The 19,351-nt window shown below is 35.4% G+C and overlaps 1 protein-coding gene across 7 annotated transcripts in view; it reads left to right on the top strand.

Moving 5' to 3' along the window:
- Positions 1 to 19,076, top strand: part of SLC16A9 (solute carrier family 16 member 9) — a 55,491-nt gene extending 36,415 nt beyond the window's left edge. For all 7 annotated transcript variants that reach the window (XM_019731821.3, XM_019731817.3, XM_019731820.3 and 4 more), the window contains 3 exons: positions 10,579 to 10,674; positions 15,167 to 16,081; positions 16,807 to 19,076. In XM_019731821.3, coding sequence (XP_019587380.3) covers positions 10,579 to 10,674; positions 15,167 to 16,081; positions 16,807 to 16,985 — 1,190 coding nt within the window. In that variant the 3' untranslated portion in view covers positions 16,986 to 19,076. The remainder of the gene's footprint in view (positions 1 to 10,578; positions 10,675 to 15,166; positions 16,082 to 16,806) is intronic.
- Positions 19,077 to 19,351: the final 275 nt, after the last annotated feature.

The following is a 19,351-nucleotide window of genomic DNA, read 5'->3' as shown; positions in this document are numbered from 1 at the left end:
TTCTAACAATGAACATGATGTTTTCTTGAAGGCACAGGAAGGTTTTTCATTTCAGCACTTGTCTCTAAAGCACAAAAAAGGAAAAAAGAGAGGGGAGAGCATGAGACATACATGTGACTGACACCTGTCACTTCACACTGACTTAGGAAAAGGTCTCTTTTATGTTGGGTGGTTAAGCAGGGCTGTATCGAGCTTTTTGTGTTCTAAATATCCTTCTGTTCCACACCATCTGTCACCAAGGCCCTGATCACAAAGTTCTAGCAGAAAAAAAAAGTGGATTGTGAAGTGCATTATTATTATTATTTTTAAAAGATAAGGCATGAAAGAAGAAAACTGAGCGGTGGGGATGATGGATGATGATCTTGGTTACAGGAGAGGAAAAGTAGTGGGCTTGGGGCCTGAGAGCACTGACAGTTTGTGTTTTGGGGGGTGGGAGGTTGGGGGATGCTTTTGTGATATACTGTACTAATTTTATATAATGTTAAATGTCACCAGACTCAGTATTCCAAAAGCTGCTGGTAGGGAATTTGAAAAAGATGACTCCAGCTTTCAGTTTTTTCTTAGTGTCTGAAACAACCTAATTTGTTAAATACCAATATTCCTCTCTTTTATTTGAGACCATTTCCCCAATAATAAATAATAGAAAAAAACAGCAGCTAATAGTCACTGAGTACTAACTATGTGCCAGGCTGTGTGTTCAGTGCTTTATCTGATCTCATTTAATCTTCACAAGAACCTATTTTAAGGAGAGGGAAAATAAAGCTCAGAGAAGTGAAATCACTAACTAAAGCCACATAGCTAGGAGACCTGGGGTTGGATCCACTCAGTATGATAGCACGTCCTGACTCTTACATTTTTGTAATTATTTTCAGTGCTTTTAGAACTCTTAAAGTTTATTTTAAAATGAACTATGTACCTTAATACTACTCAGTCTTAATCTAAATAAGAAGCTCACTTGTTAGTTCTTTTGAGAGAAGGTAATGTATGTTTGGTATTTTATATTCCCTATAGTGCTTAATACAGTTTTGAACCTGTAACTGCAAATATATTAATCCCTTGTGTAAAATTTGAGATAATCATTTTGCATTCTTGTCTAAAATCATAAAAGTAAAAGTGTGGATATCTGTGTTTATGCACGAATGGGATTTTTCCTTTTAGAACATTGGATTATTTCTTTTAGGACAAAAAGAACCAATTATTCCTTTTAGGACAAAATTCCTTTTACAATTATACTTTATTCCTTTTAGGATTTACATAGAATATTGATTCATTATGCCATTGGTATGATTTGGGCATTTTCCCCAAACTCTGGACTAACCATTTGAAATTTCATAGTTTTACTCCTATTCATGGTTTTAAGGCTAATCTAGGGAAGGGCTTTGTGAATACATACCCAAAGTTGTCACTGACATAAAAATTGACAAAAATTGAGTAATACCATAGCATTTGCATTATGTATAGATAAAAATGAATTTCTAAAAAGAACAAAATTAGCTGACGTTATCTAAGATGTATATACATCTGATTGTGTCAGAAGAATATTTAAGACTATACATAGAAAGAAAAAGACAAAATTAACTAGCTCCCATAACTAAATTTAAAAATTTCTGTAGCAATGAAAGAGCTTTACCAATTTGAGAAACTGATTTTGATTTGCGTCATGTTATTGGAACTGTTCAATTCTAGGTGACCGTCTTCACCTATGAATCCAAGATCTTCAATTAACTAGATAGGATTTGATACTGGTCTTGATGTACACTTTTGGCTGTAGGTGGTGGTGGTGATGGGGTTACAGGGCTTCCACTTGGCTTTCCCCACTACGGTAATTCTTACGCCACTGGCCAAGGAACAATGTAGGGGGTTATACAAACTAACAGGTACTTGTGCTCCAATTAAATATCAGGAGCTAGGGAAATGACTGTTGGATGGGTCCGTGAACTCAGAGGACGCACTGTGAGCCAGACTTGGGCCATGATCCTATATATTACTTGACCCCCATGTGACCCCATTCTCAGGGGAGACCATGTAAATGCCTCAGGTCCCTCATGAACAATGAGAGCTTGTACCCTGTGTCCAACAATGCTCAAAACATACCCTGCGTTCCCCAGTATATGATTACTTAAATAGAAGCTGTAGTTCTTTGGGGGGAAAGAGTCAAGGTATCATTATCTACCCACTTGTCATAGTGTTTGTTGCCATGTCCTTTCCAGCCTGTTCTTCAGTTAATGGATTATGGGTCAGAAAGCAGGTTCAGATCTGAAGAATGTGTATGACTCTGATTTGGCAATAGGTTTTGAATTCCTGCAACTAAGAGGAAATTGTCAGAGAGACCACTGGGTTTGGGGTCAGGAAACATAGGTTCTGTGAGCTTGAGCAAGCCCCCTTCATCTCCACAAATGACGGTCCACTCATCTGTGAAGGCAGACCTACCTCACATAGGTCTTCTGAGGATTACATGAAGTCAAGCAAAATATAAATAAAAAGACAAGTTGGATTTTAATTAATAAAAAAAAAAAATCTCGCTCACTCTGGTAATTATTGGGGCCCTTAATACTATGGTTGACTTCATCAAGAAGCTCATAGTATAGGGCTCATAGAATATTTGTGGGATAAATAGATGGGATAACAATGAACAATGACACTTCCATCTGTTACCATTTGAAGTAGAGTATCCAATTGAAAAGGAAGCGACAGGAAATTATTACACAGTATAAATTCATTCTCCTTTCTGTAGTATGAGTTCCTTACGAAAAACAAGAAAGATTCAGTCTAATGATGACATTCATTGAGTACCAGTTCTGTGTAGAATAGTATTCTAAGCATTTTCATTTGTCTGGAGTGAATTAGATGGTCTCTTAGGATAGACAGTGTGGCATAGGGAAGGAGCAAGCTGTAACAGGCAGGCTCTGGGTTCAGACCATGTGGGTTAACCTTATCAGATCCACTTGCCAGCTGTGTGACTCCAGACAAGTTACTTATCTTATTTTCTCATTTTTAAAACTGAACATAATAATAGCATCTAACTTACAAGGTTTTGTGGATTGAAGACATAATGTAATAAATATTAGCTAGCATAACCATTATTATTAGTTTTGTGACCTTGGAAAATTATTCAATCTCTCTGGTATCTATTTTTTATAAAATGGGACAACTATAAATTCAGAGATATTGTGACTATTCATGAAGTCATGTATATAGAGAAGCACACAGACGTATTTAATACATATTTGTTCCCTTCTCCTTAAATATTTTTTGACCTCTTAGTTCAAGATCACAGCAGCAGTTTTCTTCTACTGAAGAAGCTCTATTGAATCAGAAATACTTATATAACAGATTAAAGAATATAGTAAAAGAAATTAAATTTATGTTACGTTTAATTATGATATAAAAGATCAAAAGAATACTGAAATGTGTTAATTGGCACAATTCTGTTTTAGTCTTTAACCGATATTTAAAAAAATAACATCTTGAATATATAATGTTACCTTGTTTGGTTTTTGTAGCTAAAATAAAATGGCACCTTGCCAGTTTTTAAGTGACCATAAGCCACACTGCCAAACCTGGTAATTTAGGCTCACATTTTCTTAATAATTTCACTAAATCGGAAAAAGGAATTGTGGTAGGAGAGTGTGAATGGGGTGGGAAAAGGGGGTGTGGGAAGTACTCCCTTAATGACTTGCTCATGCTTCTTCCCAATAATTTCTCTTTGCTTTTCTGAAAAGCACAACTCAGAATCAATTTATTGTATTTTCTCTTTTTTTTTTTTTTTCTGGAACATATTGTTATTTAGCTACCTGATTACTGCTTTCTTAATATTCTATTCTTGATTTTTGGAAAAATTTAATTTTTTCTTCCTTTGTTTTCTTGGTAACATCTGTACAGTCCATTGAGCTTGGGGAGGGGAGAAATCATGGTCATAGACAAGCTGATTTTCCTACTTCTAGCAAATAAAATAAAGTTCATTTCCTGTATATTCACTTTAGCAGTTAGACATTTATAAGCCTATTTTTTGTTTTTAATGGTTATATCATTAAAGATAGTCTTTTGTCTCTCATGGATGTTCAATTATAATAAAGAACTATGATTTTCTAATCAGTCTGAAGCTATATTTACTTAATGCCATAATACTCAGGTAAAAATGAAAAAAGTATACCAATATAATGGCTATTTTTTACTACTTTATTGTATTCCAGTCACAGATACAAAATCGTTTACATTTTTTATGTCTCAATCCTTACAACTATCTTGCGAGATTGTTTTAAAGATACGGAAACTAAGAATTAGAGAGTTATGTATACTCTCAAATCCCAAAAGTCACACAGCCAGTAAGTGATTGAATTGGTATGTGAATCCACATCTGCCTGCGTCAGTGTCATGTTCAGTGTTCTCAGGCTAAGTATAGAACGTTTAGAGCCATGTCAATCAAAAAGCGAGGCAATTGCTTTAACTTTTAAAGTTTCTAAGCAGATGTTTTAGGCTAAAAACATAAATGGTACCTACATTTGGATATTCTAAACTTATCTTTTTCAGCATCTTAAATTACATTCTCACAATTTTATTTCCAGGAGTAGATATTTATGGATTATTATATGCAATTGCCAATCCTAACCTTTGGTCATGAAGATAAATCATACTGGCTCAGCTCTTCAAACTTCCTTCCAACGCTTGTTTCAAAACATACAGAGGGGAATTCTCTGAAATGACCAAGAGACAGGCCCCACCTCATAGTGACGAACTATCCCGCTTTGTCCAGTACTAAGGGGTTTTCCAGGATGTGAGACTTCTAATGGTCAAACCAGGAGAATTCTGGGCAAATCTGAATGAGTTGGTCTCCCTCCCCCACACATGCAATCTGGATTCTGCAGCTCCAGCCTTATCACTTTTTAAGATTGCCATATTAGAATGCACTGTTACTATTTTATTTTCATAAAAATAATCCTGCAGGGAGAAATTTTTATATTATAAATGTAGGGGCTCGATAGATATTTGTTTAGTTACACACAAAAATATGTATAAAATGACAGGATATTTTAAAATAATTCATAGACATTTTTCAAAATATGTACACAATTTCAAATGTTTTATTGCTGTCCCCCTAAAATTACCCAACATTCCATTTGCATGGTTTTATTCATATGCTAGTTCTTTAGAGGTGCTTGCTTTATATATTCTGATTAAGAAGCGTTTTATAATATTAGAGTGTTTTACGTGAGTTATATTTTCCTCTTATAACTCTCTTATTAGTTTAATTGATCTAGGTGTTTTTCAGTTTATAGACTAGGATTGAGAAAAATGAGGAAATGAGGCAGTTTAGTGTGATTTGCCCACAGCACCATCCTATAATTCATAGCAGTTTTAAATTAGTTGTATCCTTTTTTCAAACCATGTAATTCTAATTGTGTGTTTCTAATGATGCTATCCTACTCCATGAATTATTCTGAAATAAAACAAAAGAAAATGTTTAGTATTTAGAGCTAAGATTTCATTTTTGACCTGTTTAAAAAAAAAAAAAAGAAAAGAAAGAAAAGAAAATCAGCATCATTTAATTGGAAAGCAGACATAAAATATTACCAAAAAATATATATATACACATATGTGCACACATACATATAGTGTGTATTTATTATATGTTAGAAAAAATGAGACAGAGAAGAGGAAAATACAAGAAAGAGAGACAATAAAAATAGCTAAAAATGGTTGAAATTAATGAAACTTAAAATTGGGGAACTCAAATGAGATTTTGGGGAAAAGGTAGTATAATAACTTCTGTGGGGAGGTTCATTCAATAAACATTTTTTAAAACACTCCATGCCAGGCTCAGACCAGGAACCAGGATACTCAGAAGAATAAGATATAAGTTGCCCTTAGGTAGTCCACTGTTTAGTTGGGGGAATGGACTTGTAAATTATAACTTGTAACACAGTAAAACAGATGCAATAATAAAATGAAACCAAGGTTCAGTGCAGGGGTAGTGTGTATGTGTCGGGGAGAGTGGTGCTCAAGGAGGTTTCCTGCAGGATTTCATGTTGAGTCTTAAAGAACAGGCAGGATGTGGCAGGTGGGCACAGGTCAGAAGGGGAGAGAGGGCAGGAGGACATTCCAGGAGCTTAAATGCTCAGAGACATGAAATAGAATGAATAACAACAGTCTTTTCATAGATGTTTGCTTTGGGGATGTACAAGTCATATGGGGAGCTGCAAATACATCAAAGCATGGTTGCAACAGAGACCAGATGATAAAGGGTTTTGCATGGACTTTATTGTAGAAGTGTGATGTCATGAGAATTGTATGATAGCAGTTTATAAGATAGAATGGTGGGAAAAGTACCAGAGGCTGAGACAATGATTGGGAGGCCATAGTTCAGATCAGAAAAGATAAGAAGGTGAAGTTAGGCAGTGGCAGTGCAGAGAGGGTCGGGGTAGATAATTTAAGCAGTAGGTGTCATAAATAGCTTGGTGTCTGGATTGATGTGAGGAGATGAGGGGAAAAGAGGCCTCTGAAGTGGTAGTCTCACCCAGAGGTGTGTGAAATGGAACATAAGGTGTGGAAAGGAAATGTGTTCAGAAGTTTTTTCACTGGTAGGTGTCTAATAAAACATGATTGGATACCAAGTAATGCTTTAAGGAGGTGGTTTCCAAATTTTTTAGTCTTGTGTCCCTTTACACTGTTTTATTTAGGACCCCAAGGAGTTTTTGATTATGTGGATTATACTTATTGATATGTATTCTGTTAAGATTTACTGTATTAAAAGCTGAGAAATTTAAAACATATTTCTTTAGTAATTTACTTAAAGATAATAATAACAAACCTAGTACATGTTAACACAAATAACATACTTATCATGAAAAATAACTATGTTTTTCATAACAAAACAAAATTTGGTGGGAAAAGTGATACTGTTTTACATTTTTGCAAATCTCTTTAACGTCTGGCTTTGTAGAAGATATCTAGGTTTTCATTTCTGCTCTGTACTCAATCTGTTGATAAATATAAATAAATAAATAAATAAATAAATAAATAAATAAATAAATAAATATATTTGTGTGTGTGTGTGATTGAGTTATGAAAAAAATCTTGTCTCACACAAAAATGTCTTTGGAAAAGGGAAGAATTTTTAATAGCCTTTTCAGGTAATTGTAGATATTCTTCGTTGATGCTATACCAAAACTCAATAACAGTTTTCAAAATGTTAATTGCAATTTGGAACTTGGTACCACATCTATATACTTTCATGCTCTGTTATATTAAATGCATTTGTTTATTCTGTACTTTGAATAGATCTATATTCAAACCTGATTTTTGTAGCATCATGAATTGGTTATTTGAAAAATATTGGTTTGCTGAGTTATGTAAAAACTTAAAAATGTTAACACATTTCAGTATGTAACATCTAAAAAATTATTTTTGTTAGCATCACCAATAGGCTCATCAGAAAATTTTTATGTATTAGGAAGCTATCAAATTTATGGTGGTGGATACAAGTTTCCAAAATTCTAATCTTTGATGGAAAGCTTGAATTTTACCATTGGTAACAATTACTGTCAGTTGTTCTCCCTTGTTAACTTGTTTTCAAGAAAATGTCCGCTAAATACTGAAGTCTGAGTCACCATAGTTTGTCTATATCCATTCTTTCAAATACAAACAGGATTACATGAAAAACATTGCTATTTTAGCTGGGTACTAAAACAATTGCATAAGTATTTTCTTGTAACAATTGTAATTCAAATGAAACACTTTTTTAAAAAAGTGTGGTTTTTGTTGTTGTTTGTTTGTTTGCTGTTTGTTTAGTGTGAGTGTGTGGTGGTAAAGCACATATGGTATAAAGTTTGGTACCAATAACATGGTTTGTGCTAAGGCTCTTGCAGTTTTACTCACCATCTCTTTTGCATCATTAGCATAAATGTGAATACAGTGAAAAAAAACAGAGAACATATTAGTATTATTATGAAAATAGTTTTGACATCACAAGATCTTGGGGAGTACAGGGACCTCTCTTTAATAACTGCTGGCTTAAGATCATCCTGATATAGATGTGATGCCAGAAGGTATCAATCATGCCACATTTTCCTTTTTGGAAAGTTTAAAGAAAAGGCATTTCAAATTTCTGCTAAATTAAAAAAAGTGAAATAATCTTATCTGAATCACATGGCCTTGAAATAATTTATAAAAATGTCTTTCTTTTTAGTATAAAGTTAAAAGTTTAAAAGTTACTGTTTCAACTTTTCTGCACTGGCATTTAGTAATTAGATACGTGTTTTTGTTCCTTGTCTCTAAATGCCTAATATATGGGAAAGCCCTGACAACCAAATCACAGAAAAGAATTTCATTCCCCTTCCAAAGGCTTTCTGAAGTATAATCTTAGGAAAGAGTGACCTTTTTTGGCTTCATAAAATTGATTATTCAGAAACAGGTCTTATTTCATGTCTTAAAGTAGTCTATATGTAGTAATGACGACTGTTTAAATCAACCCAACTCATGTTTTAGTTAATGGGGTAGTATTTTTTTTCCTCAGTCATGCAAAAGGGTGCCTTATTTTAAAATGCTTACTTAAGTATAATTGTTTTAATCTATCTCATTTCTTCAAGAAGACTTTTTACACAATCACAGATGATCATCTGAGTCCTGGGTTATTTTAAGTGCTAATTTCCTAGCATGTTTATGCAATATATTTGTTAAGGCCATCTGTTCTTTCTAATCATAATCCAGGTAACAATTAAAAGTAATGAAAATTATTTTAATAAGTCACCTAATGGGACAAAGTTAAAATTCAATTTTTAGACTACAGCTTATGTCTCGTTTTTATACTGATCCTCAAGAACAGATGATGTTGCAGAAGAAAAAGTTAGGAATTAGAAGCCAGAGGCAAATTTTATGAAAAACAAACTGGGGTTATTAGGTACTTAATATGGAGGAAAAGATTAAACTAAACAAGATCCTTGGAGAAGATCTTAAGATAAATATTGCCTAGGGGTCTCAAGAGAGAGAAATTTAGGTGTAATGTATTTTTTTATTATAAAAATATTTCAAATTTACAGAAAAGTAGAGAATAGTATAGCAAGCAACCATATGCTCACCATTTAATATAACAGTTGTTAATAATTATTGTATTTGCTTCCTCTTTTTTGTGTGTGTGTGAAGATATTTTAAACTAGATTGAAAACATCATGACTTTTTATTCCTAAATAAGGTAGTGTCATTGTAAGAATGTTCAAACCTATAGAAAATTTTATAAGAGTTTATTTGAGTCAAACTGATGACATGCCTGGGAACAAGCTCTCAAGGGATTGAGAAAATGCTCCCAAGAATGAGTTTTGGAGTTCTTTTTTTATGCATTTGGATAAGGAAGTAGATTAAGGAGGTGGGGGGCAAGTAAAGCAGGGAAATCTCAATGATTGCGTAAAAAATAAAATGAGGAGACACATACTTCTTTTATATTGGTGGGTACAGAATAGTTAACATTTAACAGTTATAGTAAATAGAGATGGTATATAAGGCAACAAGATCATGTGCTCCCTTGAGGGTGGTGACACATCTGAGGAGTCTGGAAAAGAGTATTGCTTCTTACATTTCAAAGATGTGTTAACCTAGATGCACAAGAAAAATAGACAGGGCTTGCTTAAGGCTAAAATAAATCTTTTACCAAGGAAGCTAGAAGTCTAAGGTGTGACTACCTACTATAACCTGCCCAATTATGAATTTATGATCAGATCACCTTGTGATTTTACTTTCAGTCACTGAGCTTGTTAGACTTATTACCTAGCTCCTTTTTCATTCACAGTAGTTTGTATTTCTAAAAGATAAAAACTTACAAATATACGTTTTACTGTGATGTGATGATGTGAGGACAACTGAGGACTTGCCCAAAGGCCTTTGTTTTGCAGATTATAGTGTGCAAACTATGTGCTCTAGCAAAATAGCTTGGGATGATGAAGGGGATTTTATAAAATTGTTTAGAGGACTTAGAGGAGGAAGAACACTAGGCTGAGGACAAGAACTTAGATGAGAGATGGAGGTATCAAATGATCACATTTGATTAAATTTTGCTGTTTGGTATGTGATTTAACCATTTTCTCTCTCCTCATAATGTTTTAATTTAAATTTGCATTATTTGGGGCGGCTGGCTGGCTCAGTTGGTTAGAGCATGGTGCTTTTAGCAGCAAGGTTGCCGGTTCGATCTCCACATGGGCCACTGTGAGCTGCGCCCTCCACAACTAGATTGAAACAACTACTTGACTTGGAGCTGATGGGTCCTGGAAAAACACACTTAAGTAAATAAAACGTGTTTTTTGTTTTAATTAAATTTGCATTATTCATTTATGCTTTAGAAATTAGAGGCTTTTTTTACTTGACCTTGACCTTAGAGTGGGTGTGAAGTGAAAACAACCTGCCCAAATGTTTCCACTGGAGCTGTACAACTAACATTGAAGGGATCTAGGAATCCATGTTCTGAAGAGTTTTAGCCAGTCAGTAGCAGAATGTCCTATTGGAATTATTTCTCTCTCTCTCGTTTTTGTTTGTTTGTTTTGCATTGAAATAATATAGCCTGACTTAATTTATGTAATATCTTCTTATGTTTAGGTCTCGGATGTGGTTTATTATACACTGCAACAGTGACCATTACATGCCAGTATTTTGACAACCGCCGAGGCCTTGCGCTTGGACTGATTTCAACAGGTACATTTTCCAAATAAGTACATCATTGTCACCATTCAGCCTCCTAATCAAAGTTAAACGTTACCGAGCACAGACAGATATGTTTAACCAACAACTGCCCAGCTACCATTCAGATAGCACCATTTTTTATTTATTTTTTGCCTTAGTCCTAAAAGGAAATTTTCTTTTCCACCATAAATATGATATAGCTTTCAGAAAAACTTAAGATGCAGCTATGAAAAACCTGGGGCATTCTATGTCCAACATAATATAGGAAAAGGAAGTGCATGGGCCCAGTAAATTGAGAGTTTACATGCTAGTGAGAACCTTGCTGAAAGAAGCTGAGAACACGTATGTAAAGCATTTTATCCCTTGAGAAAGATCAGAGAAATGGAAGGAAAATGGATACCCCTGAGGCCACTGTCAGAAAAACTGATGCTGATAGTTCTCAACCTTCATTTATTGTGGAATTTACAATTTCCACAAAGCAGTGGAAACTACGGCTTTATGAATACGTCTCACTGACCTATGTGCACAGCCATATGACAGGCTGTTTACTCTTGGTATTCCTTTAATAATCAAGAGATGATCACTGAAGCTGGGGGAGGAAAATGTTAATATAAAAGTTTCTGGACTCCCTCTGGTATTTTAAAGTGATGTTTCACTTTTCAGATGGATTTTTTTTCTAAGCTGTGTATGGAACTTATCAAAATTTCTTTCCTTGCCAGTATTGTATGAGTTTGCTTAGGGGCTAACCCTACAAAGTTTACTAAACGTTGTCAGTTTACATGTTCTGCCTGTTAATAGGTGGGTATTCCTGGGAAGTCAGGCTTGTAGATAAGCTGAATAACTGTAGAAGTTCTCTGAGAACAGGATCCAAATTAATTTTTGGTTCCTGAGGCCAACTCCGTGGCAACAAAATGATTCCACATCAAATTACATGTAGCTGGATATTTACCCAAAGTTGTTTATAGAAGCATTACCAGGTGAGAGATTTGAATCATGGTGTAGGAGGAGATAGGGCCAGGATCTGAAAACAAGGTTAAGGCAGAACTGGGAGAAGAAATAGAAAAAACAAGATGGAGAATCCAGAGCAGTTGGAATGCAGTTTCAAGAACCTGAAAGGATCTCCCCCAAGTGTGGGAGGGAGTGTGAGAGTAGGCATGACAGCTTAAAGGACAATAGGTCTTACCTATACTGCATATATTTTTTTTGGAGAGGCACTGTAACATACTAACAAGTACAAATCATGGAGCCAGACCACCTGGTTTTGTATCCTGCCTGTATCACCCACTAGCTAGCTGTCTGTTGATGGGCAAGTTAGTTAACTGTCATGCCTCAGTTTTCTGAACTGTAAAATGGGAAGAAAATAGTACTTATCATATTGGGATATTTAATATTGGGAATATTAAAGGACTTACTATGTAAGGCACATGGCAAGGGCTCTAGAAGTATTGACCATTATAATTATGAACTAGATTTCCCTGAATGTCCAAATTTATTTGTGCTGAAGACATCAAAAATTGTATGGTGTGAGAGCAGCTCTTGCTTTTCACTCAGTTTGGAAAAGAGGGCATAAGGGCTTGGACCATGGCACACTGAATAAAAAATGGAGCTGCTATGGACAGCCAAGATTTGGCAGAATTAAGGAGTTTTCAGTTTCAACTCATAGGGGGTTAGGTGAGGCAAAATTACAGAGAAGCATGAATCCACTGTCTTGGTCCATTAAGGGTTGCTATAACAAAAGACCATAGACTGGGTGGCTTATAAACAACCGAAATTTATTTCTCACTGTTGTGGAGCCTGAAATTTCAAGATCAGGATGCCAACATCGTCAGGTTCTGAGGAGAGTCCCCTTCCAGGTTCGGACTGCCATCTTTTCACTGCATCCTCACATGGCAGAAGGGGAGAGCAAGCTTTCTGGGGTCTCCTTTTTTTTTAAGGGCACTACTCCCATTCATGAGGTTTCTGCCCTCATGACCTAATCACCTCCCAAAGGCTACACCTCCTATACCATCACCTTGGGTGTTAGGTTTCAGCATTCGAACTTTGGGGGGAATACAAACATTCAGTCTGTAACATCCACCTTCAGTGAAAGAGATGACAAGCAAAACAAAACTGACAGAAATTTTTAAAAATGGAAAAGAAACCAAAGTCAAGATCCTTGACATTTTGTTACCTAGTTGAAAGAAAGGAACATGGGCATAATACAAAGGTTTTGGGGACACAATCATGCTCCATGGTGAACAGGGGCTGGTACACTAATGCCTATGGGCTAAATCTAATCTATTGCCTGTTTTTGGACAGTTTGCAAGCTAAAAATGATTTTTGCATTTTTGTATAGCTTAAAAAACTCAACAGAAGAATATTTTATGGCATGTGGAAATTGTGTGAAATTCAAATTTTAGTGTCCATAAATAAAATTGTATTGGAACACAGCCATGCTAGTCCTTTGCAGTCCTTCTCTGACTGCTTTCATGCTTCAAGGACAGAGTTGAGCATTTGCGACAGAGACCACAGTACCTTAAATATTTATTCTCTGCACTTTTACAGAAAAAGTTTATTGACCCCTGGTATTGGTGAGTTAATCAAAGCACGAGTATATCTCTTATTGTTTCAGGTTCCCTGAACATCAATTAATTTTCCCTCCTTGTGATATTGTACAATTTGGACATACATGGAAACATACTTAGTCCTGTATTTCAGTTTTCCCTGATGATTTTTAAATTAGGATTTTCTTTTTGAAAATCAACAATCATAGTTTTTCAGTGTACACAGTTCCACAAGAAAGCTCTGAATTACTCTTCATTGCTCTGAAAGAATTCCTGCATCTTTCTAAGCTGTGGCTGCACTCTGTGGGAGATAGGCTGAAGAAACTAGTGTCTAAGGTATAATTTGACTTTGCTGCCCTGTCATATACATAGCATATCATAGGTATTCAATAAATTTTGATTGAATTGATTTCATATATTTCCCCTATATTTCATGATGTTGAGAGCTAAACTGGGTTGGTGAACAATGGAGAAGTTGTTTATTTTTCTCAATTAATGGTCAAAGTATAGAACTTACAAAACACAGAGAGTATTTTTAAGTATCTGGTGGTATGGTACTTTGTTAGACTCTATACAAAGAAATGGAGGTAGAGAAAAATGGGAATTAATGCAGTGCAGAAGTACATGAAATGGTCCTATTTTCAGTTCTTTCAGTTTGTTTTCTGAAGTGCTTTCAAATTATGTGCCACTTTTAAAAAGAGAAGGGAAGGATTAAATTTGTCTACTATTATTACTTTTCAATAGTCAGCAAAGAGATATTTATTTTCTTAGTAGTCCTGAAAAGATGCTATTTTAGCTACCGTTACATTAACATGAGCTATTAATTAATATTTGCATGCATAGATTATTTTGGGAGGAGATTAAAGAGTTCACTTTTAAAGTGTTAGAAAGGGACAACCATGGTAACAAAGAAAAATGTTTTCTTACAAGTCTAAGACAGAGCCATTTGGTTATATGTAAGAATTTTTGATTAGGTGGGTTTTTACTGCAAGCATGGCAGCCTGTTGGGGTTATGACATAATTTGGTGTAGATCATTTTAAAAGTATGATCAACCTATTTATCTGTTTGTTGTTTGTTTGTTTGTTAACAGATCCATTTATTTCTCTCCTGCTTTTACATGTGGATTTTTCAATGATATTTAAATTTTAAAATACTCAATTTTAAAAAATTTTAAACTACTCAGTTTTTAAAATCAGAACCATATAAGAACACTGCAAATTAATTGGGTTGATATAACTTGCCATTCCAGTGTATTTAGTGTGATATATGCTGAAAACTGGAGAATTTTCAGTGTTGCATGGATGTGCAAATCAGGCATACTTTGTAATTTAAATACCCTATCAAATCCCACTTTACTCTTCTCATAGTTTAGTAATATGAATCATTTATTCTGGTGATGCAGCAATGGGTTTGAACTATCACACCATTGCAAATATCTCATAAAAATTAAAATATATTCTTCATCTCAAAAAATAAAATATAAAAATTTGCTTTTGCAAAGGGAATAAATATATAGCACAGAGCCTAGCGTATCTGTGTGAAAAATAGCAGTTGCATAAGGTATTTGTTAAGAATATGGGCTCCAGGAGTCAGACTGTGAATCCTATTTATGCCATTTACCGCTCTGCGATCTATGATAAATTTCTCAACCTTTCTAGCCCTAGGACTCTTCATGTGTAGGTTGGGAATAATAATAGGACCTGCACAATACGATCATTATACGAATTAAACAAGATCGTGCAATGTAAAGTGTCTGAACTACCAATGCTAATTCTTAAAATACATATTTTATCAGTTTTGATATTATTGTCGTTATTATCTTCTTGCTAGGATTTTCATACGAAGGCACACATGAATGCCAGTGTAAAAATGAAATTGAATTGTGATACTGATAATACTTGTCCTGAGAGCGCCACAGTCTAAAAAATTAAGATTGAATAGCTCCCATTTCCTTCTTTAGGTTCGAGTGTTGGACTTTTTATATATGCTGCTCTGCAGAGGCTGCTGATTGAGTTCTACGGATTGGATGGCTGCCTGCTGATTGTGGGTGCTTTAGCTTTAAATATATTAGCCTGTGGCAGTCTGATGAGACCCCTCCAGTCCTCTAAATGCCCTTTGCCTGAAAAAACAGCTCTGGAAAATGTACCAGATAGATACTCCATTTACAATGAAAAAGAAAAGAACCTAGAAGAAAACATAAACATTCTTGAAAAGAGCTATGCTAGTGAGGAAACATACAAGAGCACTTCAGCCAATGGTGACTGGAAACACGAAAATCTACTTCATAAAAACCCAACAACGGCACACACAAAAGAGACCGAAACATACAAAAAGAAAGTTGCAGAACAGACATATTTTTGCAAACAGCTTGCCAAGAGGAAGTGGCAATTATATAAAAACTATTGTGAAGAAACTATGGCTCTTTTCAAAAACAAAGTATTTTCAGCACTCTTCATCGCTATCTTTCTTTTTGACATCGGAGGGTTTCCACCTTCATTACTTATGGAAGATGTAGCAAGAAGTTCAAATGTGAAAGAAGAAGAGTTTATTATGCCACTTATTTCCATTATTGGCATTATGACAGCAGTTGGTAAACTCATTTTAGGGATACTGGCTGACTTCAAGTGGATTAATACTTTATATCTTTACATAGCTACCTTAATACTCATGGGCCTGGCCTTGTGTGCAATTCCATTTGCCAAAAGTTACGTCACATTGGCAATACTTTCTGCGATCCTAGGGTTTCTTACTGGTAATTGGTCCATCTTCCCATATGTGACCACGAAGACTGTAGGAATTGAAAAATTAGCCCATGCTTATGGGATATTAATGTTCTTTGCTGGACTTGGAAATAGCCTCGGACCACCAATTATTGGTAAGATATTTATAATAAAGTCAACCTATTTTACTGTTCTTCTTTTCTTTTTTTGGGGGGGGTGGGGGAGGGGAACAGGACTTTATTGGGGGTACAGTGTGTACTTCCAGGACTTTTTTCCAAGTCAAGTTGTTGTCCTTTCAGTCTTAGTTGTAGAGGGCGCAGCTCAACTCCAGGTCCAGTTGCTGTTGTTAGTTGCAGGGGGCGCAGCCCACCATCCCTTGAGGGACTCAAGGAATTGAACTGGCAACCTTGTGGTTGAGAGCCCACTGGCCCATGTGGGAATCAAACCAGCAGCCTTCAGAGTTAGGAGCAGGGAGCTCTAACCGCCTGAGCCACCGGGCCGGCCCCTACTATTCTTCTTTATGACATCTCCAGACATAGAAATTCAGACTGCAATAATAGCACAGATTTGCACAAAATAAATCTGCATGGAATGTCTCATGGTAATGATTTCTTCAAAATCACTTTGATATAGTTGAAAAGGCCAATATTCTTGGTCAGGGATTTGTGTTTATTCTTTACTTGGGAGAAACCCCAAGTGCCTGCTTATTTTGTCCAAATATCTGAGAAATTCTCCTCTTCTAGTTCCCAGTAGGCCACTTTGGGAGTAGATGTAATATATATCCTAATTCTAACTGCATATAAAATTGATGAAATTAGAGTATGGGCTACATATTCATACTATTTCTATCAAACTCACCTTTTTCTTACTCTCTTTACAGGTTGGTTTTATGACTGGACCCAGACCTATGACATTGCATTTTATTTTAGTGGCTTCTGTGTCCTGCTGGGAGGCTTTATTCTGCTGCTGGCAGCCTTACCCCCCTGGGAAACATGCAACAAGCAACTCCCCAAGCCAGCTCCAACGACCTTTCTGTACAAAGTTGCCTCAAATGTTTAGAGGAATATTGGAAGGCAGCACAAGGCTGTTTTTCATAGCAAAATTTCACTGTGGCTGACTCTGAATGAATTTTTAAAAACAAACAAACAAACAAACAGAGACAGACACACATATACTATCCTCTATGTAGTCTCTATCTCCTATATTGTTTTTTTCCTCTGTTTTCTTTTCCCAAGAAGTGGGACTATTCTGTTTTGTTATTATTCATGAGTTCTTGACATTGTAAAAATTTTGGCCGGCCTCAGACTTTCTTTGTGTAAAGAAATAATTTCTCTGCAGACTCCGTTAGTTCTATTGCAAGGCACCCAAAGGGAACTCTTTTGTTTTAAAACTTCAAGCAGCATGATGAGATATATGTGAAGGCCACTAGGGACTAAACCACTCTCTTCTCGATGTTTAACTAATAAATAAAAGACTTTGAGCCAGCCAGGGAATGAAAGTAGTTACTAAAACAGCGTTAAGAATTGCAGTGGAGCAAACAGATTGTTAAAAAAAAAAAAAAAAAAAAAAAAAAGGACTGTTTAAATTATAGTTGTCAGTTTTCATTATTCTGTTTTATTTACCTGATGAAACACTCACGTGGTTGGTGCCCACTGAGCATAAATTGTTTCAGTTCCTAAGGTATTTGCTGAGATGCAGGCAATCTCCAAACAGAGGAGTAGTCACTGTAGCCTTTCATCATAGTTGGTTTCTACAACCTCACTCGCTTTTGTTTGTCAGCATCTATTCAGCTGGTGTTTCCCAGAAAGTGCTGATTTCACCTGTTTCCAAATTGGAAATGCATATTTAAACCATTCCATTCCGGCAAATGGGAAACATCCATTTGCTTCGGGCACAGTGGGGACAAATTTCAAGTCCTTGCATATCTGCTCAATTTATTTGCTACTATCTGATTTGACCACTATCCCACTTTAATTCAAGGGCAGAAACTAAAAAGTTTGTGTGCGTGTGTGTGTGTGTGTGTGTGTGTGTGTGTGTGTGTGTGTGTGTGATGTTCTGAGTCTGTGAGGGACATGGGAAAGGGAAAAGGCAATAAGAAGTTGATACCCTGATTTAACTTCATTCAATCTAAAGAAAAATGTTCTAGGAAGAAATCAATGTTTGATATTAGGTTGGTGCAAAAGTAATTGCAGTTTTGGCAATTATTTTTAACTTTTTAAACCACAATTACTTTTGCACCAACCTAATAGATTGACATTTTTCTCAAGATATGTTTTTAAAACTTTGGTATGCATCAGAATCCTCCGTAGATCCTTTTAAAAATACAGCTGCCTGAGTACCACTCTTAGAGACTTTAATTCTCTGGGTCTGGGCTGTGGGCCAAAGATCTATATTTTTAACCATCTCTCCAAGTGATTGTGATAACACAATCTGGGTTTAGAATGAATGTTATAAGACTGGCAACACAGAAACATTTATTCTCTTAAATAATAATAATAATAATAATAATAATAATAATAATAACAATAAACCACTGAGGTGATGAATTTTTATAAAAAGGCAAGTGTGGTTCTTTAAATAGGAGGCACTCTCCCCATTGTGCCAAAATTGTCTTTTCATTTCTTTTGAAATATGTAAGATTGTTTCATACTTCTATGCTGCCTTTCTTCAAAGGCACCTGAAGCACTTTATAAACATGAATCACCATAACACCTCACTGTGGTGGGTAAATAATGCTTTTCTATGCAGTAAACCTGGAGTAGAGGGAATTTCGTAACTGAGTGAATCCTATTCAATAATGAAATAGCGGGGCTCCAAAGTGCCTTGAACTTCTGCTCCATACTCTGACTTCTGGAAAGTTTTCTGTACCTCATTCTTTAGTCACTGTCAAGGTTAGTAAATCAAATGCGTGACATTTCAAAAAATTAAACTACATGTTTTTGTGTTGAAAGTTCCTTCTTGCCAATATTATATTCAGGAAATCTGATAACCTGAAAAAGTTTAATTTTTATGACATACCCACATTCATCCATGTTGATAATTGTCCAAATGCATTTTCACTATGTCTACTACTATCATCCAATATGTGCATTATCCATTGCCTAGGGAATGAATTTTAAGATACAATAAAATATTTTTGTTTGTTTTGCATCAGTTTGGTTGCTTTTTCTCTTGTAAGTCAGTCCTCCTCTCCACCCCTAAATTGCAAACAGGGACATTTCACTTGAATATAAAAACATAAATTACCAGATGTCCACTTCAGACTCCAGAATTTGGTCATTGAACATCAGCATATTCAAAAGTCAATTTGCTAAATTGCTTTCCAAAAAGCTAATATGTCAGTCTTACAGAATGCTTTTGAGGAAAAGGGGACAGATTCCTCTTTAATATTCTTAATAATGATCTCGCCAATCATTAATGGAATT

The sequence above is a fragment of the Rhinolophus sinicus genome, chromosome 15, assembly GCF_057876585.1.
Source record: "Rhinolophus sinicus isolate RSI-liver-muscle chromosome 15, RSI-T2T, whole genome shotgun sequence".
NCBI classification, from domain to species: Eukaryota; Metazoa; Chordata; class Mammalia; order Chiroptera; family Rhinolophidae; genus Rhinolophus; species Rhinolophus sinicus.
This window is presented reverse-complemented; position numbering and strand designations above follow the sequence as displayed.